Raw genomic sequence first — 25,545 nt, 5'->3', positions numbered from 1 at the left:
AGACATACATCTTCACTCTTCACCTACATTAACTACTTTCCAATAAAAACTAACCATTTTATATATGTAAAAAATATATTCGGAAAATTAGAGAAGTAAACTAATAGAAGCTTGGATGAAAGCAGTAGGTATCAAAGAAGTGAATTCCGGAATAAAAATTTGTTCACGTCATTTTAATGCACATGATTTCAGCAAGTATTTACCATCAGCCATAACCTTAATATTTAAAACTAGAATCATACTAAAATTATAAAAAGAGAAATTATTTATTCCTGTGTAATTGATTTAACACAATTCTAATGATACGATATAAGTATTTTGAGGTTAAGAACCTACCTGCTGCAATACAACAAAGTTGCAATAATGTGTTTGCAACGTTCTCTTAAATCGGCTTTGCACGTGCAAGTCATTGATATGATATTGCTTAAATCACCCAGAATCACCTCACCAATTATATAACGGGATTCACTTTTTAAATCCGAAGTTTGTAAAAAGTAGTCAGTAAACTTGACGGAATTTGAAGGCTAGCTTCCGGATTTGTTATTTCCGAAATTTATAATGTGATTGGCATTAAAAACACGCTCACCTTCAACGAAATTTCCTTTCCGAGGCTTTGTGTCAGCCCAATCACATATTGTGTCAATACTTACTTATCATTTTATCGTAATTTAAAAACTTGGAAATTGCACGGTACACTATAGGAACTACGATAAATTTTCCCTAATCGGCGCCATGTTTTTAGGCTCCTCCCATTTGACGGATCCCAATAGTATAAAATAAAATTAGCAGTTTTTACCACCTTTCCTGAATCTTTGTAATTATTTTTGGATTTTTAATGACTAAAACATCATTACTAAAGGATATACCTAAGATGGATTATTAATAAAATTTGGAGCCAAACTTTTTTACCAACTCTTACAAGCTACTTCCAAGTTAAAAAAGTAACTTCCTGGAACTAAACATTGGCTCGCCACAGTCAAAACCCACATAAAACAATATACAACAACATAATGTAAGCAGGGTTGGTCACGTTGTGATAGTTCACAAATAATTAAGGATGTAGGATATTCTAGTTTTAGGGAAATGCGAAAATTAGCTCAGGATAGGAAAGAGTGTAGGTGCGTATCTAACGACCCTACGATAGTGATGAGAATCTTTCCAAGGATTACTGAACACGCTTTAATAAAACTTTGCATTTTTAAAAAAAACTGTTGGACCGTACGTGTTCATCTTTTGGAGAAATTAACTACATTAAAACTTATCATTTTAGAATTACTAGATTTTCATTAATAATAATTGATACGGAGCCCTACAACCCGTAGTGTTTTAATGGGTTTAATTAATTTGTTAATTAATCTAAACCAAAACATTAAAGAAGTATTGACTACAGCTTTCCACGTTGTGGGGTTTGAATAACTTACGTAAGAGGATCGCGGTGCTCATTAAAAAGCTTTCTTGAGTGCTTTTATATCCTCTTTTCATAATTGCCCCCCCTCCCCTAAATAAGGTTTCTGAGTCCACCCGTCGATCAAATAGGAAATTCTTAAGCGATATCATTAATACATGGCCCACAGGTACGTAAGGTTCATGTGTTTTGTCATGTATCATTCTGCACAGGACGCATTTGCTCAAGTTTTCGAGTCGAAACAGCTTCATCACTTTGTAAAGTGTATGTCCCTCGTCTCGATAGACTCATAAGCTTGACTTTACGTCCGTCCATGTTTAAGTAAACAGGATTACAACGAGCCAAGATGTAATCTGAGCGGCTTAATGTGGCGTTTGGTTAGTGGTCGGGTGGAGGAATAGCCTCAACACCGTGATCGAGTCGTTCCATCACGTACTCCCCATTCTGCAGACGATTTCGCAGACTGACCAGGCAATCCCCAATTGCACTCGCTCTCTTGTTTCATATTTTCAGCGTCCCCGTACAACCATGTTTCTATTTTATAGGCGATAGTTTACAACATTACAATTGCAGTTTTGTATTGTAATTTTTCGAGATTGGCTCAAGTAACAGTCGGAGCAAATGCCCGAGCTTATTAAACACAAAAATATAAAAGAAACCAACTATTTCTAGCTTTTTAAACATGATTCGCTAATTGTAAATACTAGGTCAATTATTCTGTATTACGCTTGTCATTTTGTCAAGGAAGGAATGTATGCTATTAAAAATTATTAAGAATTAACCCTAATTAACCATTTTGTTATTGACTTGCAGCGGCTTACTCTAAATACATATAGTCAAAACTAGTGAAGATGTAATTATTTTTTTAATTAAGAATGAACTTGTTCAATTGTTTATTTATTAACTTTATTGTAGACAAAGTTTGATATTACCATTTTATTAAGACCAATGGGCATTCATTGCGATTCCTTTAGAACGTGAATGATTATCATACTTGTATTACTTGAATTATATAATGAGTTTTTCTCATATATTTATATGAATATCTTTTAGTTCCCTAATAATAATATGTAGGTACAATTATTAAAAATGGTATGGTCCTTAGTTTTGTTGCTGTTGCGGGTGCATTTTCTGTCTGTTATCGCAGACATGGTCGGGGCTGCTAAAGCAACATTAAAGATATTGGAATCTGACCCCGACTGTCTCAGGTGGGAGATCGCGACAAAACAAGTCCCTAGACGATAAGCTCATCTGTTTTTGCTTTGGGCCGCAGTATTAAGGTATGTGTCGTGCCGTTTTCCCTTTATATGGCTAAACTACGCACACTAGATGGCTCGATCCGGCTTTTATTAACCCACCAAAAAACCAATGGAGATTGTACTTTCAAAATCATTCTCTTTCAAATGTCTTTCGGTCTCCTGAATTCATAAGCTACGTCACTTTATTATGACTTACAATTAGAGATGTTCTTTTTTTTATTAACTAGTGACCCGCCCCAGCTTCGCACGGGTGCAATACTGCAATGCAATCTATATTAAATGCACAATGTATTTAAGGTACTTAATTGGATAAGAACTAATGCTGTATTGCCTACAATGGCTTCGTAAATAAGTCATTATTTCTCATAAAAAGTGAAAGATAAAAATAGTTACTGAGGGTTATCCCTAAGAGATGGACATATACCATCCCGGACGTTTTTGTAGACCCTTTTAAGATGTACAATATTGTAGTACATTATTTTGATCTATCTCGTAGGGTTCAGCCAGCGTTTGCAATGTAAGCGCAAAAAATGTGTTTATTTACGACATCACATTAGAAACCTCTAAAATTATCAGTGTTTCCCTACTATATTATGCATCTATTTTACATATAAACCTTCCTTTTGAACCACTCTATCTTTAAAAAAAAAACGCATCAAAATCCGTTGCGTAGTTTTAAATATTTAAGCATACATAGGGACAGACAGCGGGAAAGTGACTGTTTTATACTATGTAGTGATTACCCAGTTAATTATTATTAATATCTAACTCCAAACGATTATGGACTAAAAAGTTACATCTTCGTGAAGAAGTTGAAAGAAATTCGAAGAAGAATTATTTCATGCGGAATGCCTGTTTGAAGTTTAGTAAAATAGCAGGATAGACAGCAGAAGAAGCCTGCTGGCTATACTATAATCCGACTTACACTGTAAAGCAAAGCCGGAGGGTAAGGCGGAAGTGCCACATCAGTCTTATTTTAGAAATCGTGGTAATTGATGGGTGATAATTGAAAAGTAGTAGATTTAGATGTCAAATTCGTTTAGTGTTGGCCTGACTACAATTGTATTTGTAATTTTTTTCATTTTTACGATAATGGCCGTTGTTATGTGCTTTCATCTAGTCAACATATACTTAGGCACATACACATACTTACATCTTAAGTACTTTTAATCAGTTCATGTAGTACTTAAAACTGATATTATCTGCTTAGTCTCTATACGGTCGTGACTATTAAACCACGAACGAGTTTCTCCCAAATGTTTTTACCGTATTCTACCTCTCTCCCTCTCTCTTTCTCTCTCTCGTCCTCTTATTATCCTGTGGTTAGTTATTAATGCGACATTTACGTACGTATATGTATAGCACAACATTATCCAGTGTATGCAACTTAACAGTGTTAATTAACGTTAATATTGCGAATGGCGTTTCCACTTGTGTAATTAGCCGGTAGGTACTATTTTATGAAATTGCCATGCAGCCTGCTTTAGGAGCTTTCGCAATCATTTATATACTGTACGTAATAATTTTCTTGTAATTTTCCGTAGATATTTTACATTAACATTAACAACAAAAAAAGTCTCTACAAACTTGTAAGTAATTAATCGATTTTTCTCGCTTTTTCCGAGTATGTTTTAAGGTTCCCTCCAAAATCAGTCCTCAGCAATATTAAAATTAAAAAAATTACGGTTTTCGAATTTCTCCCTTTATTTGTGCTATAAGAAATTGATTCTTGACAAATTTCATGATTCTGGGGCAACGGGAAGTACCCTATGTAGGTTTTGATTGCGAGTGTGAAATTGTGCAACATAAACGGCTGTATCTTTTAATTGCGTAGACATTGAAGTTTAATCTTTTCACAGCTTCAAGGGGTTGTAGGCCTGAGTATTTCGTATTAATTTCAACTTCGTACCTCCACGTGTTCCTGTTGAGATACAGAGCCCTGAAAAATAGTAAAACTACTGTATAAGGGTCTCTTGGACTGATATTTGTAAATAAACAGTAGAAATAAACTAATTCGAAGTGGTCTGTATTCTGTCTAAACTGCCAGAGACGGATTTCGATTTCGATCTTTTTGGATCTCATCAGCGCGTCGCAGGCAGCACCGACAGAACACAGACCTTTTACCTTTTTCACTTTGATTATGATAACGTGCCTATCACGTTGAGATGAGCTACGCCGGGATTCGTTTCAGCAAGTAGATATCCATATATTTAAATGGACCTTGTTGGAGCATACGTAATCCTAAAATGTAGCATCGTACTACAGATGGCGTTTACCGCGCCATTTGTGGTATTTTCTAAAACAGTAGAAAACTGTCAAAAATCAAACATATCCAAAAGTTTAGTTTCTGTGTTTATCTAAGAAAGACATTTAATCTCAAGCAATAGTATTATGTCTTTTAAGAGCCTGAATAATGAAAAAGCCTCATTGTAAAGTGTTTTAGAATTACTGACCCCGTAACAGAATATTTTTACTTTTACAATTTTTATGATTAAGTCAAGAGCAAATATTCTTAAATCAGAAAGACGTTTGACATTGATCTAATTTAAGAATGGCAATTGATAGGATTTTGACCCCAGCCCCTTTGAGGAGGATTACATCCCTGCTGGAGTTAGTTGACAGTCAGGCTTAGGATCGGAAGAAGTGCAGGTTAAATTTCACCTGACTTCCGTAGGGAATTGGAGTTGTAAGAAATGATAAATAAGGGTTACTAGAGTACATCCTCTTTAGAATTAGTTAGCGACGGGGTGGAGGTGAAAAACAAATGTGTAGATGTGACCTGACCATTGGTCGGAGGGGTAACAGGGACGGATTTGACTTGGATTACCATATACAACATTAAGTGTTTTCTGGTGTTAACGGAAGATTGGAGGCGTGAGGGTGGTGGTGAAAAACTGAAATCAACGCAACCTAACCCAACTCATACCTAATTTAATCGACAACACAAAAACCATTTTGTGAAGCTCCTACTTACACACACTTCCTTCTTATCTGCTGTATAAGGTCATCCAAATCTTTCAACCCTTTCTCTTCCTCCTCTGCGTGTACCTGCGTGAAAAAATAATTAATATTTCTCCCTTTTTCACCTTCTTGTGGGATTGGAATTTCAATAAATCCTTCCTTATGTAATTAAGTAGCTACAACCATTTAAGTGTGATTTGAAGAATCTTGTTAAGAATTGTATAAGCAAGAATAGTAAAATTCCAATAATAATAATCCAACAATACCGTTTTTTCGATTTTTATAAAGGAACAACGCATTCTATGGTAAAAAGCTTTCTTGAAGGTTCCCTCTTCATTGGGAAAATGAGAAACAATTTACTACTGTCGTCAGAGGAACCAGATTTATTTTATATCAAATAATCCGTCACTATAAGCGGTTAAGTCTTACGTTTTATTGTACGTCGATATGTCTAATCTTTAAATAACATTGAAGGAGTAGATGGTAATTCTAAAACTGCTAAAAAAATGAAAGTATCAACCAAACAAATGCAAAAAAGGAAACAAGTACCTTTAATTAAATAAAAATCCAGTCAAGTGGTTCGTAATCCATTGAGAATGTTAGGTACTGCTTTATTTTTTTTTCCTAATCAAGCATAAGCTTAGAGGAGTTGCGGCTTTTGATTAACAATCCCTTCAAATATTGGAAACAACCTCTGTATACTATTCCCTTTTAATTCATCCTTGTGCCAGTTGATAGGAACACCAGTCCCTCTTGTCTCTTCCCTTTCGTGTTCATCTCTGTTTATCCGTCCCTCTATCTCTTTTCCTCTCTTTATTTTCATTTTGCTTTTTTTTGACGCAAATCATCATGTGATGCCGCTTTCTCATCTGGCCTACTTAACAAATCAACCCTCACGTACCTCTCGACTGGAGGGCGGCTAATTATGGATAGAACAACAGAAAGTCGGCCATGTTCATCATCATACACACATACGTACAACGTTCTCTGCATGTGCTGATTAGTTGAATAGGAGCCCAAGTACATAATGGGGACATTGTCGGCCGAAACAGGGCAAAAATGATGGCCGTTTCTTAACCAATGGGGCATGAAGTAACCCTTCATTGCAGGCTCTATTGGCTCGTTTATATCCCAGCCCTCGTCGAAATTCTCAACAGCATAGTAATTAGTATGCCAAGTAATTTGATCTTTCATCATGTGCATGCCATGCCGGATAGAGGTTGTCATGTCGTGATTTTGCCTTTTTTATTGAAGTACCTACTGTTGACCCTCCTCCCTAGGATATACTGCATTCAAGGAATGCATCAAGGACACTCCTGGCCGAGGGAGGAAAATTGTTGTTGTATAAGGAGGGCTAATAAAGAAAACGATTTTAGAATCTAGTACACGAGGGTTAATTAAATCCATTCCAAGGCAAGTCTCTCGGTATTCTCGTACTTACTGCCTTTTATTAGAAGCAATTGTTGTTCGCGTGGCTTCCAGGCAAATAAAACGAAACTTTCGACTGTTCCTTCGGGTCAACAATGCACTTGTTAAAATTGTGTTGTTGTGAGTTTTTAACATTCTCTGGCTTTGCTTGCCTCGAGGAAGACGTGCTTTAAAATTTTGAGAGGCATTACAATTAAAATCTAGAAAAACTGACTGTTTAGACTAATTATAGTCTTGGAATAATAAACATCATAGGTCAATCTGAACACGCAAAAGCAATAGAAATTTGACGAAGATTTCTAAATTCTCTCTATGGGTATACGAAATACAGACAAATGTCTCTTTGTTTATTCCAAAGTTGTCTCTAAATTCATGTCTAATACTTTTCTGAAATTGTTCTTCCTCATTTTTGAACAAGTCACAAGCTTAAGAGTACGAACAAAATAAGCATTTCTCTTAGACTTGGGGACTTTAGAAATCGGTAAGAGCAAGAAATAGCAAGAGTTTTGCCAGCAAGACAAGAAGTAAACCAGCAAGGAATTGCTAATACGATGTTAATTAATTTCTTGCCAATTTCTTACTGGCTTGATTCTTAAAAACTCAAATAAGACAAGACAAGATAAGCAGTTAACCAACAAAACTAAAAATCTTGCTTTGAGCATAACTAATTTGGACTTCCTCAGGGTAATAGTCAGTAATTATAGGGTTGTTCGGAAAGTCATTTCGTTTTTTTTTTTGTGGAAATGAAAGACTGTTTTCGTATAATAAACAAATACTTTATTAAATTATATATTGACCGTTCTGGTCCAACACCTTTTGCCATCTTTCTGGTAGTAGCATAATTCCACGCTCATAAAATTTTTGGTCTTTGCTGGCAAAAAACTGATCGAGGAGGTTTTTGACCTCCTCATTTGAGGTGAAGGTTTTACCGTCTAAAAAATTTTGGAGTGACCGGAACAAATAATAATCCGATGGTGCCAGGTCTGGAGAATATGGTGGGTGTAGCATTGTATCCCATTCAAGCTGTAAAAGCTTTTGGCGAGTGACCAAACTTGTGTGAGGTCTCGCGTTGTCTTGGTGAAACACTACACCTTTCCTGTTGATTAGTTCTGACCTTTTCTGTTGAAGTGCATCATTCAGTTTGTCCAGCTGATGACAGTAGACTTCCGAATTAATCGTTGTGTTATCCGGTAAAAGCTAAAAAAAAACGATTCCTTTAAAATCCCACCAAACAGACAGCATCACCTTTTTTTGGTGAATATCGGCTTTGGAAATGGTTTGAGCCGGTTCATCTTTTTTGCTCCATGACCTCTTGCGTTTGACGTTGTTGTATACAACCCATTTTTCGTCCCCAGTGATGATGCGCTTCAAAAACGGATCATTTTCGTGACGTTTGAGAAGCGAATCGCAGACGTCAATGCGGCGACACAGATTTCTCTCTGTGAGAACATGGGGAACCCATACATCGAGCTTCGAGGATAATCCCAGGCCTTTCAAGTGGTCATAAACTGTTGAATTTGATAAATTTAACCTCAATCCGATCTCACGTGTTGTTATTCGCCGGTTCACATCAACTAATGCCTTTATCGCGTCTTTATCAGCTTCAACCGGCCTTCCCGAACGTGGTGCATCTTCGACATCAAAATTGCCGGATCGAAATTTAGCGAACCAGTTCTGGCACTGGCGTACTGTCAACACACCTTCTCCATACACATCAGTCAATTTCTTTCTGGCTTGAACAGCATTTTTACCCTTTCTGTAGTAAAACAGTAAGATATGTCGAAAATGCTGCTTATCGCTCTCCATATTTAAAAGGGCACCAACCAAAAACTACTGCGTAGAATTAATTGGAATTTTTCACACACAAGCCTTGCTATATGAGCTCTCAAAGCATATAAAAATTATACGGCTTAAATGTGAAGTTGGGTGTAAAAGAATACAATTAAATCCTCTGTCGGGAAAAAACGAAACGACTTTCCGAACAACCCTATATTATATACCTAATAAAACCGGAGAAGGTCCAAATAAAGGACGAAAATTAAAATTAGTTATGAACATTAAAACTACCTTATGGTCGGACAGTAACTTTAGGTTTGTAAATTGTGAATAGGTGGTACATAAGAAAACAAAAGGGCGATTAGTTTCGCAAACATTACATGATTCTGTTTTCGTTGCAGGCAGTTGGGCTTGCCAAGTTCGATGTCGAACACGGTCAATTTGACACCGGCAGCTCACCATGACAGGTGCCACAAGCTCGAGTACCTGGCCGAACAGCAGAGAGAAATTTGCTCGCAACACGACAGAATACTTCCGGTACGTACGTACTATATTTATATTTTAAGTGTGTTTCTATTTACATTACTCGTTACATACTTCGCTCATAAGTACGCACTTACGGCGAAAAGAAATAACTGGCACAATGACTCCATTACTCTACCCAATGCATGGGTAGGTACCTGTTCCTACTCCCTTAAGAAGAATGTGATGAAGAAGAACGAAAACGGGTCGTTTGCTTTTCTTTGAAGTCCCAGGATAGGTTTCATGACCTGACAGATCCCTGTTCATAGTCATAAATAATAAAGTTGAACAAATCGCTAAAGGCTTCGGGAACTGATGCGGTCCTGATTCGGCTCTACATGCCATCGTTGGTTGGAGTTGCTCCATAACGTTTTCTTCTTTCAGCATCGGAAAAGCAAGGATCTCTAAACAAGCCTGCCACTTGTGTTGGCGAAATATATTCCTAAAATCAGCCACTTCTTCTAATTTTTCGTCTCATACGCTCTTTCCCTACTTTTTATTCCCTTGCATACCAGTATAGTTTTACTTTTATTTATTTTCATACAATACTGTTTTGTCAATACCGCTTCCATTTTATTTAAAGCTTTCTCTAACTATTCCTTGCTAGTAACTAATACTGCTATATTTTTTGCAAATCTAAACGTACTAATCTTTTGCCTTTGTATATTTAACCCTACAGTTGTACTGTCTTTAATGATGTTGATCGCGTCTTCGATCTATATCTGCCTGTTGCTCTTTATACAAACTATGTATGACTCTTATATCTCTGTAACTCATCCCTACATTTTTAAATATATTTAACATATTGTCCCATTGAACATTGTCAATAAATAATACAAATTAGGACAAACGACCTATCCCAATACAAACTTAATTCCAACATTTATTAGATAGGTTCTTTATCCAATCTAGAAGATGTTCCATATCAGTACTGACATCGATAATCTAAGATCTGTTTACACCTATGATAAATTTGTTACATTTAATGAGGTCTTTGTATCGTCATATTCCCCTTGTTTATTTATAATGTCTTTCTAACTAATAAGAGTATTTCATATATCTTTTGACTATTTTTGTGGTAAACGAACTTTTATGTCGCAGTTGTGGTTCAATTTAATGTAATAATTAGAAATATCTACCAATAAAATCGAACTTAATTCTAAATTTTATATTCGTGTTCTTAAATTTCGCTTTTGTTTAATCTGCTTGTCATTAATTTCATTACTGAATAAAAAAGGAAGTTACAAAATTTTTGTTTTAAGCTTTACAAACGTCATATAATTGTAAAGTGCTTCAAAAAATGTCTATCATATTTCATCACAATCTTAGTTAATAACGAAATAGTAGCTATTATAAAACATTAGATATTTGATATAGAATTCGTTAAACAACAAATTCAAAACAAAAATTAGTTTAACTTTTTAGTCTTTAGTCGTACAGTCCAAGACGACAGTATTTTAGTCTTTTATTAAAAGCATTCTTAGAGTTTTATTTTTAACTGAAACTTACTATTTATGAGCTGACGGGCTCTTCAAAAGAAACTTCATCGCATGTATCAGTCGTGAAGTGACAGGTGTGAACTAAATATGAACTACAGAAATACCACAAAAGTTTTGACCGAATTAAATGCAGACACACCAACAAATCTGTACATATGGTTATTGAAAAGAATACGTCTACTTCCTTAATATAAAGCATGATTAATAGCTTATGTTATTAAATGTAAAAACTTAAGAAGAAAAATTTATTGAATGAAAATTTTCAATAAAGTAATGAGGCTCTGCACTATTAATATTAAATAAAGTTCAAGGCAATTAAGGGTTGGAAGGACGAAAGCGAACACGGAAGTGTAATGATAAGCTTCCGTTATAAAAATGCGGAACCAGATCCAGAAGCGGATGTGAAAATGTATGCGGAACTTTCGTAATTGCATAAGCGAAAGCAGAGGCCCAAAATGCCCTGATGCTAATTCGATCCTGATGATTAGCAAGATTAGCAATAAGTATTTCAAGCACTTGATAGCCTAATGCAATGGCTTTCTTTGGATTTTGGTTCTCTTCGAAATAGAGACGGTTTTACTCTCGTCGTTTTCCAACGTGAAAAGCAAAAAAATACCTGAGAATGCGACCCGATGCAATGAAATTTCACGACGCTATAAAATCAAGTAACAACGACAAAGCGACAGACATTTCAGCAGGTTCGGCTCGGTGCCAGCCGGCTCTCGCATTTGTACTTAGACAGACCGAAGCGTTTATGTCCACGCTTCGTCGATATCCTGGGGACGAGTTATGTTTCCGAATTGTTAAAGTGTCCGGCATCTTGCCGATAGATGATATTATAATAATAATAATAACATTGTCCGATTGTCTGCCACTTTACGATTTTCTGTTCAGATTCTGGGCAATGGGGCGAAACTGGCGATGGAAGAGTGCCAACATCAGTTCAGACACAGCAGATGGAATTGCACCACTTTCATCGAACAACCCTCCGTGTTCGGAAACGTCGTCGCAGTTAGTGAGTTGTACAATTTTTTTTTATTTTTATTTCACTCAACACAATAGGGTTGCATGCAACTTGCTAAATTATTTAAAGGAAATAATATGAACGATATTTTTAAAGAATCAAAACTTCTTCATACGATTCGACAACTATCGTAAAGCTTCTTACAATGTCTATTATTTTAAAGCAGTTTACCAGAAATTTATTGAAACTACCAGACGCGGATTGCAATCAATCTCATTAGCTCTTTAGTTAGTTCAGGATCAGTGACCAAAACCGATGTAGCTCCTAAAGAGCGTATTTATATAAATATCCAAGTTATGACAGTATTATATCGTAATCTAGTAGGGTTTAGTTTCTAATAAAGTATCTTGGATATTAAGTAAAGTTTTGTTTATTAGGGGCTTTACCCATAAAACTATCATACGATACGATAAACCTTTATCGAATGCTATTTAAAAATTTTTACTTTTGGAAATATAAAGATCTGAAGAAAAAGAGTGGAAAGTCTTGGAGATAATACGTGTTTGTAATTTAAGCAAAGTTGTTCTCTTGAATGAAATTTAAAAAGTGAAAAATCTGGAAACTCTAACAGGGTTTTGGTGGTAATTTGTAATAATCATACTGCATATTATATGTTCCGTTATTTTCCACCGATTCTGGTTATCATCAAAGCAAAGTACCTATGTATAAATTTTGCAATTTTTTTAATTTTTTGTAAATGATTTTGTTAAGGATGAGGGTGTAAACTGGTACATTAAAAAAAAAACAATTCAGTGTATAAAAAAAATATTTAGTTTCTATAAATGCATCATGGCCTACAGTAGTGGTTTCTAAAAGGTGTTTTGCGGAACCCCGGGTTTCTGTTCTAATAAGAAAATACAAAGTTCTGCTAAAAGCAACCGTTCTGTAAATCCTTGAAAGAATATTTCTGAGGACATCCACTGAGTACAGAATCCATTCGCAAATCACGCCAAACGATCAATGTTAACTTTGTAACAAAAAAAGTTTGGATTCGGAGTTCATCTACCCTAGTCGAAATTTTCTTGGATCATTGAATAAAATGCCGTAAGCAAGTGAAACAATAGGAATATTACACAAAATAATCATCATTTAACACAAGCAACTTCTTATTTTCAGTTTTTTAGTTCTAACGGCTTGATTATAATCTAAAAATTGCTATATCTCACATACTTATGACATTTGCTTTTTCTTTTCAATATTTTAAGAAAAAGGAATTAAGCCATTTCTGTTTTTTTAAACACGCAAAACACCGTTTCTGTGTTTCGTCTTCAATTATCGGATGTTCGCTAAAAGCCTCGGATTACGAACTACGCTAACATACGGATGATAATTGTGTTTACTTAAGAAGAATTTTAACTAGCTTCATTACCTTCAATTTGACTTCCAACTTTATTCCCGACCGCACATCATGCAGTTATACCTCGTTAAAATAAATTCTTACTTTTTCTAAATATTTTCTGCTGTTACTTTTGTTCTTCGTACGTTTTATTCTTTCCATTTATAAGCAAACGCATTTTCGATAATAATCCTTTTACATTAGCAGAAAACCCTATACGAATTTGCATAGAATGTTTGTATATCAATACGCAATTAATAATTAAATTACCCAAAGTTAGAATACCTACGCGTTCTTCATCGTAAGTAGCTATAGGAGAATCAATGCATTTGTTGCTAGAAACTAGAAACAAATTATTTAAATTGTCAAGGAATTTACTAAAACATAGATTATAGAAAAGTCAGGAAATGTTTCTGATGTCAGTAATTTTTTTTTGAGTATCTAATATGTCAAATAAATTTTAATCCAATAGAGGGATAGATCAGGAAATTCAACAATCTGACTAACGTCGACACCTTCGGTTTCATTGTCAATCAACACACATTGATTCAATTAATTAAAGGAACACCCAATAAAACTTTCAGACTTTTGCAATGGTTCCAAATAGTGTCACTTTCCGGAAACGGTTTATTTCTTTTTTTTTATTTTCAGAAAGTAGAGAAACTGCTTACATTTACGCGATATCCGCGGCAAGTATAGCCTTCGCAGTTACGAGGGCTTGTTCGAAAGGAGAGTTGACAGACTGTAGTTGCGACAACAGGGTGAGACAGAAAAAACACCGGTCGTGGCAGTGGGGAGGTTGTTCGGAAGACATTCACTACGGGGAACAATTCAGTCGACTATTTCTCGACGTAAAAGAGGACCCCAACTCAGCTGGAGGACTAATGAATCTCCATAATAACGAAGCAGGAAGAAGGGTAAAAAAAAAATTGTTGCTCACATTAGGGGGGTAGTAACTATCGGTCTACCAGAAAACGCTTTAATACGAAATCCGAAATCTAACTTCCGCATTTCGGTGCTTCTCACTTATTTAAGAAGTGATTTATTTCAAAATATACTCCCTTAGAGAATGAAAAGGAAAGACATATTTATTAAACGTTTAACTTACTTGAAAGTTGATAGAAGAACTACGAAACATAAATACTTATAACTATTATTTTGAAATCCCATACTTATTAAAGGGGTAGATACAAGTGTGATTCAAAATTTACATGGAAGAATTTTATTAGTTTAGGGTATTTTTTTTTCAATTGGATATTGTTATAAAATACACTGCTGGTTTTTTAGACCATAAGGAGGAGAATGCAAAGAGTCTGCAAATGTCACGGCATGTCTGGTTCATGCAGTATGAGAGTTTGCTGGAGAAGACTACCACCGTTCCGACAGGTGGGGGAAGCCCTTTACCAGCGATATGAGGGGGCATCTCATGTGAAATTTGTGCAGCGAAGGAGGAAAAAGCTCCGAGCTGTAAGTCCAGATCTGAAAAAGCCCAACAAAACGGATCTGGTATACCTTGAAGACTCACCTGATTACTGTGAAAGAAATGACACGTAAGTTTCACTCCCTTCATTATTTACATGTACATGTACGTACAGTTTTTGAAACCCTAAAAAATATAATACTATTTTGGGGCTTTGAATTTCGTTATGAACGTTGATATTCCATTGATAATACCATGGCAGTAATATGACCACGGCGAAGTGCAGAATTAACTGCGGAATTAACCGTGAAAACTTATTATAAAAACAATTTTATTTTTTTTTTTTTGTAAGAATGAATATTCTCGGTACTCGAGGAAGGATATGCAACAGGACGAGTCCTGGTATCGACGGTTGTCGACTTCTATGTTGCGGAAGGGGTTATCAAACAAGGGTGCGAGAGGTTGAGGAGAAATGCAAGTGCAAATTTGTGTGGTGTTGCAATGTAGTGTGCGAGACGTGCAGGTATAAACGAGAAGAGCACATTTGTAATTAAACGAAAAACATTATTCACGAAAATTGCATAATTTATTTAATTGACGAACAGATATTTAATTTTACAGTATCTTGACCGCTCAAGATGTTCCTTTTTACTTACTCAATACAAACTGACTTTTCTTTGATGAAAATGTATCGCACAATCATTTGCAGTAATAGGTATGGGCCATATAGGTACTTAATTATTTATTTTTTAGCACACTTTTTAATAAGAACTAAGTTTTTTTATTTTTACAATTTTAGTTCAAAACTCGTTTNTTTTTAGGTTAACGAGGTTAAGTAACCGTTTCAAAAGTCAACCAAACCAAAAACACAAGTAGATTTTACACAATTTTGTTTAACATGATTAGAATTAATAACCAAATAATTGCCGCATCAACTTATCGTATTCTTTTCATAGCTAAACCCGTTAAACCTTCAGATTTAGTATCTATAATAATGTTTCAAATAAATCCGACTGCTGCTGATAACTCTTATCTCCATTTTCTTTTTGTGTTAATTATCTATGGCTTTATCATGGAATATCAATGGGATTGTGGCTAGCAATACCAATATTCGTATCTAGAGACAGACCTCTTACTTTAGCATTAATTTTTGTAAATAAATGAAGCCACTTATTTTGTATTGTAAATAAAAAAAAATGTGGAACGTACCATACAGTTTGTAGTAATAGTACCAGGTAGATAAAAGAAATAATTGTACAACTCTTCTAAAAAGACTCATAGCTGAGTAAGCATGTTTAAACTGCCCCTGAAATAATATCATCATTATCATAGGATCGTCAGTCCTAAGACTAGTTGGACGCGCTTTTCACTCATTTCTATCCTGAACGAATTTTCGCATTTCCTGAAAACTAAAATATCCCAAATCCTTCACCATTTACGAGTAGTAATCTAATTTCTATTTTCATCATCCACCTATAGCAGCTCACCTCAAACGCTTTTATTTTTTTTTTTCGCTGCGCCTACCGTCCATGTTTCGCATCCGTACACAGTCATGCAAATGCAAGTAAAGTCCCATACTTTTTATAATTACAACTACAACTACTACTTTATCCACAAAATATACCGTACGCTGTTTCAGTTGTAAGATAAAAAAAGGGTTTATTTAGTAATTTTAAAATTTATTTTTTATTTGCACAAAATAATGCATTACGATTTACCTGCTACGTATTTCATTTTAATTTTATGTAATAAATAAAATAAATAAATAAATTGTAAAAATAAAACTTGCACAAACAATAAACAACCTTTAGTTGTGGGGGCAGATCATTAATGCTTACTTTTAAATAGTTTTTTGGCGAATTACTTAATTATCCAACTGGTGTGTTAATAATTAATATTAGTATATATACATAAATACCTTACATACATACAAATATTATTGTAAACTGAATGTGCCATATGTACTTATTTATATCTAATAGTATGACTGCATTATTTTTTTATTGTCATCTCTGATTTGTAAGTATTAATGATATATAAATTTGTAACTATTTATTGTTTACACGTTTCCAGTATTAAATTATTTTTTTTGTACGTAAATTTTATGTAAAACTTGGATTTTATTTAAAACTACAAGAAATAGTAGATCGTCAACTTTGGCCTTAAATTACTGAAATGAAAAACAAAATATGTTCCTATAAAATGTTTTATTAAATCCAAAACTTAAATATAATTTAACAATTTTAAACAAAGAAACAGAATGACTAATTACTACACTTTTCTTTAGAAATTACTACTTCAACTTCTGATAACAATTCAACTGATAAAAATTTCACTGATAACAAATATATAATCATTAATAATTTATGGTTTTATTAAAGCATCATTAAATGTTATCAGCATTAAATGACATTCTTACACATATTTTCTGTGTTCCTGCGCATGTATCAAATGGTTTTAGGACAGTAATAACAGAAAGCCATATTTACAAACAATATGAGAAAATGTACACAATATATGTAATTATAAATAAAAAAAAAGAGTAAAAATTCCATTAATAAGTAAAACTTATTATTTCTAGAAGGCAACAAGTATGATCTGTAACTCATTCTTAGGTATACAAAAAAAATCACAGTTTTATGTTGTCATTCAAATAATTCTTTTTAACACTCTCTTAATGCTTCTATCCTGCTATAAATGAACTCTAGGCATGCCAACCTTGGAGAAAACTCCTGCAAAATGTTAATTACATTATTATTACATCCCAGATAATATGTACTTCATATCTTACATAAAATAAAGGTATTATTTGCTTTCCTTTTATACTTTTGATTGGAGTTTTTGTAATAATAATTAACATATAAAGTACCCTTTGCTAAAAAAACACAAGAAATATGAATCAATCAAACAGCAACAAAATAAAAATGAGATACCAACCATTGATATCACTTCGTTAATAACCACATCCTTCACATCGACCCATGGAATAAATAAGGTAGAAGTTCGTAACATGCTATGTGATTCCAACTGAATGCCTAACGACTTGATTACAAGCAATGTTTCTAAAATCTGTTAGTACATTATTGGTACTCCTCTTGTAGATTTAAAAGCTTACCTTTCTGTACCCGAAAAAATATTTTGCAGTTGAAATAAAGCACGATAAACTGAATAACAGCACATGTGAATAAATCTAAGGTTTCTTTGTGATAGCAATACAAGTTTAAAATAGCAATTGCAGTTAAAATCGTGATTTTCTTTCGATGGCGATACACCGATTTGTCTCTCACAATAACTTTTAAAACTCGTTTCTTGCATTGAAAGGTTTCTACTATAATATTTTTTCTGTTTAAGTTTTCAAAAACTTTTAAACTTCGAGTCATTTTCTGCAAACTATACTTTTTAATGCTGGTAAAGTATTGGAAAATTTTTAGGTTAACGAGGTTAAGTAACCGTTTCAAAAGTCAACCAAACCAAAAACACAAGTAGATTTTACACAATTTTGTTTAACATGATTAGAATTAATAACCAAATAATTGCCGCATCAACTTATCGTATTCTTTTCATAGCTAAACCCGTTAAACCTTCAGATTTAGTATCTATAATAATGTTTCAAATAAATCCGACTGCTGCTGATAACTCTTATCTCCATTTTCTTTTTGTGTTAATTATCTATGGCTTTATCATGGAATATCAATGGGATTGTGGCTAGCAATACCAATCCCGTAGAATTGTAAATGTTACTATAAGAACAATTTTTATTTACAATTCTTTAAAATATCTATTTTATAATTGCAATTTGATTACTAATAAATTAAAATTAAACGATTAAGTGGTAGTTTAACCATAACTAAAACGTATGTGACAACATGACTTATACATAAATTGAAAATTTGTAATTAATTGGACATCTAACATATAGTTTAGAAGGAAATTTAATCAATATTCTGAAAGAAGTAAGCATTATGGAGTAATTTATGTTTGATCCATGAAAACGTTTAGTATGCAATAAGTTTTAAGTTTCCCGCTAAAATAAAGCTGTCCTTGTATTTGCCCTTGTAGTCCCCGGTGAGCGTTGTTGTTATCCAACATGGCCGATATGTTTTGTGAGTTTACGAGAACGCGTTAATGTGAAGTTTTTAATTACATTTAATTATGAATAGCGTTTTAAATTATACGAGCTAAATAATTAAGTAATTTATGTGCTTAGGCAATCGTAGATGTTCGTATTATTTGATGGAAAAGTGTTTAATTGAATACTACAGCACTAATCCTTAACAAAGGTTGTGATTATGAGTAAATAGTAGAACTTTTCGTCAAAGAAAAGGTTAAGAATTACTTTCCACGGTGGTTTGAATTTTTTGGTACTTGAAATAATTGCCAAGAAGAAAAAATACATAAACGCGTCAAGCTATTTATAAACGGTTATTCGTAGTTTTGTGTCAAATATTACTCAGGTAGACCAAAATCAAAATGTGGAAGAATTGCAGTTTCTTCTTATCGTGAGAAATCTATTATATAAACATGACAGATACAAGAAGAAGAGTTAAACTTTACGCGCTAAACGCGGAAAGACAGTGGGACGACAGAGGTACAGGACATGTGTCTTCTTCATATGTGGAACGCTTGAAGGGTATTTCGCTACTCGTACGTGCAGAAAGCGATGGTTCGTTACTATTAGAATCAAAAATTCATCCGGATACCGCGTATCAGAAACAACAAGATACTCTGATTGTATGGTCAGAAGGTGATAATTTTGATTTGGCCCTTAGTTTTCAAGAGAAAGCAGGTTGTGATGAAATTTGGGAAAAGATATGTCAGGTGCAAGGAAAGGATCCTTCTGTAGAAATTACACAAGACATTGTAGAAGAATCAGAAGATGAAAGGTTCGATGATATGTCAGATTCTGCACCTCCCATTGAATTACCTTCTTGTGAGTTGAGCAGGTTAGAAGACATAAGTGAATTGTTTAGTAATTGTTTAACATCGCCAATGCGTAAGGAAAAGCTTGCAGCTGCCATTGAAAGTGAAAACTACATAAAAAAACTATTGAACTTGTTTCACATGTGTGAGGATCTTGAAAATATGGAAGGATTGCACCATTTATATGACATCTTCAAAAACATATTTTTATTAAATAAGAATGCATTATTTGAAGTTATGTTTGCAGAGGATACAATATTTGATGTGGTTGGATGTTTGGAATATGATCCTACATTACCCACTCCTAAAAAACACCGAGAATATTTGAAACAGCAAGCAAAGTTTCGGGAAGCTGTTCCAATAAAGAATCCAGAATTACTTTCAAAAATTCATCAAACATTTCGTGTTCAGTACATTCAAGACGTTGTTCTTCCAACACCTTCTGTTTTTGAAGACAATATGCTTTCAACATTGAGCAGTTTTATATTTTTCAATAAAGTTGAAATTGTATCATTAGTGCAGGAAGATGAGAAGTTTTTAAGTGAACTGTTTTCTGTGTTGACTAATGGTTCGACTTCAGACATAAAACGCAGAGACTTGGTGCTGTTTCTCAAGGAATTTTGTAATTACTCCCAAAATTTACAGCCTCAAGCAAAAGAGACATTCTATAAGACACTAACTAATTTAGGAATTCTACCGGCACTAGAAATAACATTAGGTGTTGATGATCTAAAAACTAAAAGTGCTTCTATTGATATACTTACATACATAGTGGAGTATTCCCCATCTGTAGTTAGAGAATACACTCTTCAACAGGCTAATAACACTGATGAGGTAATATTTATATGTAATATGCATGTAACAACTATATGATAGCACATATGTTTTTCCTACTTAATATTTTAAGAGAAGTAGCTGCATTTTATGCATAATATTTGCTTTATTTTTTCTTTGCTTGCTGCAGACATAACTACATGACATTGCATAAAATCTAAATTGAATTTGCATTCTTTTATGTTTAAATCCATTTTAATAATCTGTAGTAAAACAATGTCAGTTTTCCTTTAAATTTATTCACATAACATGAACTTTGAAATAGACCTTACTACAACCTTGTATTCATGACGTCCCTATCTAATTATTATTTGTTTTGTTTGTTAATACAGTGAGGTAATTTGCCATCTTACTATCTAGAATACTATATTTTTTTAAATAAACGTTTAGTATACTTAATCATTATCAGTACCTTAATTAACCTTCACTTTTGTGGATTAGATATAAACATTGGCAGATTGTTAAGTATGAAAAAATAAACTGTAGATTTGTAAAATACACATTGAAACTTATGGTATATGAAATGAAAAAAATAAACTTTTTTCTTTGTTTTTATAGGACCAAATTTTGTTAAATGTCATAATTGAGCAAATGATATGTGACTCTGATCCGGAGCTGGGAGGTGCCGTTCAACTCATGGGTGTCCTAAGAATTCTTTTAGATCCTGATAACATGTTATCATCAGTTAATAAATCTGAAAAGACAGATTTCCTCAATTTCTTCTACAAACACAGCGTTCACATACTTATAGGTAAATATAGGTTTACCTACAATTTAAATGAGTATTTGTGAATGATTTGATTTTCATTTAGCCCCACTTTTGGAAAATACGGCTCATGGGGAACCCCAGAAAGAAGACTATCGAACGGTCCAACTGCTGGGTTTAATAATTGAATTGCTATCGTTTTGTGTAGAACACCACACGTATCATATTAAAAATTGCATCCTGAACAAGGACTTATTAAGGAAGATTCTTGTCTTGATGAAATCCACGCACAAATTCCTAGTCCTGTGTGCTCTTCGTTTCATGAGGAAGCTGATTGCGCTCAAGGACGAATTCTACAATCGTTACATTATTAAGGGCAACCTCTTCGCACCTGTTGTGGAAGCTTTCGTTCGGAACAACGGAAGATATAATCTCCTCGATTCTGCCATAATTGAACTGTTTGAATTTATTAAACTGGAAGACATAAAAACCTTGTGTTCGCACGTGGTAGAAAATTATGGAAAATCATTAGACACCATCTGTTATGTGCAAACATTTAAGGCACTGAAATTGAGATATGACCAACATCAGGATAAGTTGAAGGATTTAGAAAGAAATACACTAGACAGGTAATGATAAACAATTATTTAAAAGAAAAGGCCAAATTGTTTTCTAAATTAAAATGGGCTGACATCCCAAAGATTGAGTTCCAAGTTATGTATAAAAATAAGAAAATGAATAACAAATAGTGGCGCGAAGTGCCCACCTTGCTAAACATTTAATTCTTTTTATCAAAATAAAATACAGCATAATTACATATGTAGCTTTCTATTAGTGAAAGAATGCTTAGAATTGGTTCAGAAGTTCCAGAGTTCACCCCCTCTTTATAATATAAAATACATGAAAACTGTTGAAACTTGCTAAAAAGTTAGACTAACAGGAGAAAATAGCAGTAAAATAAAATACACAAGAAATATTTTTACTATTGTTACATAATCAATCACTTTTATTTCAATACTTCTAGAAGAGAGTCAAATTTTTCCTTTACTTATGCTATGAGACCATTCTGCTAAATGTTAAGATTTTGGGGTATCAGAAATGAATCAGTCAATATGAAAATACATAATTTTTACATTTCATTGAGTTTAACAGGACTGATTGTAAGGAATGGTAGGTCTGGGATGAGTTTAATGCCATAAAAAGGATAAAAGTAATAAAAGTTTTATCTTATAATGTTCTAATTGCATTTTAGTGTTCCATCGATTTTACGCAATAGTCGGTACCGTCGCGACCAGCGCCAAATGGACGAAGACGAGGAGATCTGGTTTAACGAAGATGACGACTTTGACGACAACGAGGCCGTGGTGCCAGCAGCAACAACTGACATCCTTACTAAGAAACTTGACTCTGAACTCGAGAGTATTGGCAAAATGATGGACAAGAAGTCGGAGACGACAAACGGACCGAAAATGAACAACAGCAGTACGCCTCCCACCAAAACATCTATGATCAACAATAATGCTAGTGGTGGTCAGCCTCCCAGTCCTATGCCGGCCGAGATACGTTCAGCCCTCTTTAAAAGGGTAAGTGAAAGTCTTGTGTCACTTACAATGTGACAATTAATTGCCTTTTTTCTGTTATAAGGGTCTGGTGGATTACGAAGGTGGTGACTCGGACGAAGAAGATGAGGAAGGCGGCGAGATGTCGAAACGACCTCGGCTTACGTAGTCCGCCCTCAAAACTACTTCAGTAGGTGAGTAAAAACAAAAAAACAAATGGTTCGCGTAATTTCCCTTGAACAACGGGTCGATTCTGGACTTTGTCTCTGATAATTTGAACAGTCAAGATGAGCGCAGCTAATTAGGCATCGGTTGTACAGTTTTTGCGCGCTTTTAGACAGTGATGTAACAAAAAGTGTGTTTATGAATTGGGACAACTCGTTAATTTCTTTTTTTATCATAAGAACGCCCACGAAATTTCAGAAAAGTGAACGTGAAAAAGTGGGAAATGTCGGGGGAATGGACAGGACTATAAAAGGGCATCAAAAGTTCTTCATTGTAAGCCCCGAAGTCATCTAACGCGGACCGTTTTAAATCGTTTAAACGAGAATGTGTAACGAGTGGTTAAAGAAGATTAAGCGTACGACAAGTGCACTCCAATAAGAAGGAAAACGGCAAGAAGAAGAGAAAGATAAATGTGAAAATGGATCAGAAAATGTTTGGCCAGTATTCTGTTAATTTATGTTAAATGCGAAATCGTATTGTGTACTGCCAGTAAATAGTAAGTTAATATTAACATCTCTCTGTTTATTAAATCTGTTCATTTCCAAAACATAAATCATAACTGATCTGTAAATGCAAAAACTTCTATTTTTTAAAGTTTTTATTTTGTAAAGTAATGAAAATAGATTCAGTAATTTAAGAATGTCCCCATTATTTATTTTTAATAATGACAATGAAACATAATACTGTTAGGTATAAGTAGTTTTTTTTATTTAGTTTGTATTTTCCGTATAGTAGTGCACAGTATGAATTTCGTTTTTTCTTGTTTTAATTCCAATCTTTTTGTTACCGTCATTGCAAGAAATGTATCATATAGACCAATGATTTGCTATCATCACACTGGAAATATCATCACACAAAAGGGTGACGTGAATAATTAGGTTCAAAATGATTTATTTCAGCATGTTTTTTAAATGTAAAAAGGAAAACGACGAAAATGTTGTTCGTAATTTATAGACGACAACGAATCCAGAATACTGTTGTGTAAATTAGCAATTAAATTTATTACTAATGATAATATCGATTATTATGATTATAGAATGCGAGCGTAGTTTCAATGAGAAATGTTTGGTGTGAGGATAATGATTTCGTACTATTATCTTCATTTTTTCCTCTTAGCTATCGATTTGTAAAAAGAAATTATTTATTACGTCTCTGTGTACGTAAAGCAAATTTAGGAAATTGTTTGTAAGCAGAATTTTTCCTTTTTGGCTGTAACAATAGTGTGAAATAGTTGATGTGTTTAAGGAGAATCTTTTAATTTTATAAATTTGTTTTTTCTCACAAAAAATGAGTGCATTTACTTTAAAAATGGGGACCATTGCAAGAAAAGTCTCGTGTTATTATGTTGTCGTTTTTTAATATAAATACGATAGTCAAAAGGGAAATTTTCTTTTCCTATTAATATTTTATTTCTTCGTATTTATTTTGAAATAATAGAGTCGAAAAGATCATTAAAGTTGATTTTCTTTTTTATTTTTCTTTGATTTCTTGCAGGAATTACACTCAAATGATCTGTATTAAATTTACGGAAATTGTTTAACCAGTGAGCGGCTTAATAAGAGAAACTCAATGTTTTACCAGCACGTTCACATTGTATCATTCGATGCCACTACATATTTAATTTGTAACTTTTNGTATTGTTTTTTATTGTACAGAAAATTAATACTTCAAATAAAAAACTGAATGCCACACAATAAATTTACATCACTCATGGGTGATACAACCTTCATACAGTTCATATTTTATTTATCACAGCTATCTTTCGAATATTTCGCTTTATACCCTTAAGGAAATGTAAATGTCAGTATTTGTATATCTCTCAAAACTTGCTTTCTTAACGAATGTATGTATAATTCTGTCCATACTTCCCAAATCTGCTCTCGATCATGTACAATGCATTGTAAATCATGTCGGCTAAAAAGATATGTTTACAAACAAATATGCACCTTACGGGTATTATATTATGTCTAAACTTGCATGCAATTCAGGTATAATTACGATATTACTCCAAAAATGTTAGCAGATAGAGTTCATCTATTTCTTGGTTAAACACTACTAGCCCATTTAACAAATGGAATATAATTTATCAAACACCTATTCTTGCTTACATTACTATATTTATCATAAATAAAACTTATAAATAAATTTTAAGGGTCTACTTTTGTTTGTTTTTATTTACAAAAGTTAGAGGTTAATGGAAGTGTTTTCTACCGCTCGTCAACATCATCATAAGATTATTTTTACTATTTGTGATAAAATTAAGAAAAATACTTGGGAATTAGATATAATCGTGCCTGATTTGTTAAGGAGAATAATTAAATTAATTGATTTTAGTTACAAAATAAAAACATTTATATATTTTAATGAACATGAAAGTGGTGGTTATATAGACACTACGGGTGTTAACTTTTATAATAATAATACTCATAAATTTAGTTTGCCGCCTGATTTTCGAGAAATTAACCTCATGCGACTTATGCTCTCCTAATACTAAAATTCGGATTTTTAATGTTCATGCTAAAATTTCCCAATAAATGTGTTCGGCGCCTCTACCATAATTTAAAATTTCAAAATCATTTGCTATATAATTTAATAAAGAAATTGGCAAATAAACGACATTATTATATTTTAAATAGTATTATACTTGTGTTATTTTTGTACAGTTTTTGCG

General features: G+C 33.6%; 3 protein-coding genes and 1 long non-coding RNA gene across 6 annotated transcripts in view; 2 read left to right on the top strand and 2 right to left on the bottom strand.

Annotated features, from left to right (window-relative positions):
- Positions 1-15,417, top strand: part of LOC108735129 (protein Wnt-1-like) — a 74,570-nt gene extending 59,153 nt beyond the window's left edge. The window contains exons 2-6 of the mRNA XM_018466965.1: positions 9,231-9,366; positions 11,745-11,865; positions 13,862-14,127; positions 14,498-14,760; positions 14,983-15,417. Coding sequence (XP_018322467.1) covers positions 9,231-9,366; positions 11,745-11,865; positions 13,862-14,127; positions 14,498-14,760; positions 14,983-15,184 — 988 coding nt within the window. The 3' untranslated portion in view covers positions 15,185-15,417. The remainder of the gene's footprint in view (positions 1-9,230; positions 9,367-11,744; positions 11,866-13,861; positions 14,128-14,497; positions 14,761-14,982) is intronic.
- Positions 15,418-16,832: 1,415 nt separating this feature from the next.
- Positions 16,833-18,328, bottom strand: LOC108735131 (phosphatidylinositol N-acetylglucosaminyltransferase subunit H). Of its 2 annotated transcripts, none has more exons than XR_001937515.2 (4): positions 17,746-18,328; positions 17,568-17,699; positions 17,422-17,505; positions 16,833-17,362 (listed from the first exon to the last, which is right to left on the bottom strand). XR_001937515.2 is itself a non-coding variant. In XM_018466968.2 (4 exons), the coding sequence occupies exons 1-4, from the start codon at positions 18,008-18,010 to the stop codon at positions 17,294-17,296; spliced, it is 543 nt and encodes a 180-aa protein (XP_018322470.1). In that variant the 5' UTR covers positions 18,011-18,328; the 3' UTR covers positions 16,834-17,293. The 2 variants fall into 2 exon arrangements, 1 of the variants encoding a protein (XP_018322470.1); XM_018466968.2 differs by having other exon boundaries at positions 16,834-17,362; positions 17,568-17,692.
- Positions 18,329-18,658: 330 nt separating this feature from the next.
- Positions 18,659-24,512, top strand: LOC108735130 (serine/threonine-protein phosphatase 4 regulatory subunit 3). Of its 2 annotated transcripts, XM_018466967.2 has the most exons (6): positions 18,659-20,384; positions 20,943-21,135; positions 21,197-21,719; positions 22,343-22,673; positions 22,735-22,843; positions 24,369-24,512. In XM_018466967.2, exons 1-5 carry the CDS (start codon positions 19,152-19,154, stop codon positions 22,816-22,818), a joined length of 2,364 nt encoding a protein of 787 aa, XP_018322469.1. In that variant the 5' UTR covers positions 18,659-19,151; the 3' UTR covers positions 22,819-22,843; positions 24,369-24,512. The 2 variants fall into 2 exon arrangements, with proteins under 2 accessions (XP_018322469.1, XP_018322468.1); XM_018466966.2 differs by having other exon boundaries at positions 18,660-20,384; positions 22,735-24,512.
- LOC108735132 lies at positions 20,147-20,895 on the bottom strand. The gene is made up of 2 exons (XR_001937516.2): positions 20,315-20,895; positions 20,147-20,252 (listed from the first exon to the last, which is right to left on the bottom strand). It is a non-coding gene; the product is annotated as an uncharacterized LOC108735132 (long non-coding RNA).
- Positions 24,513-25,545: the final 1,033 nt, after the last annotated feature.

The sequence above is a fragment of the Agrilus planipennis genome, unplaced genomic scaffold (assembly GCF_000699045.2).
Source record: "Agrilus planipennis isolate EAB-ADULT unplaced genomic scaffold, Apla_2.0 scaffold34, whole genome shotgun sequence".
Taxonomy (NCBI): Eukaryota; Metazoa; Arthropoda; class Insecta; order Coleoptera; family Buprestidae; genus Agrilus; species Agrilus planipennis.
The sequence above is the reverse complement of the archived record's forward strand: the minus strand, read 5'-3'. Positions and strand labels throughout refer to the sequence as shown.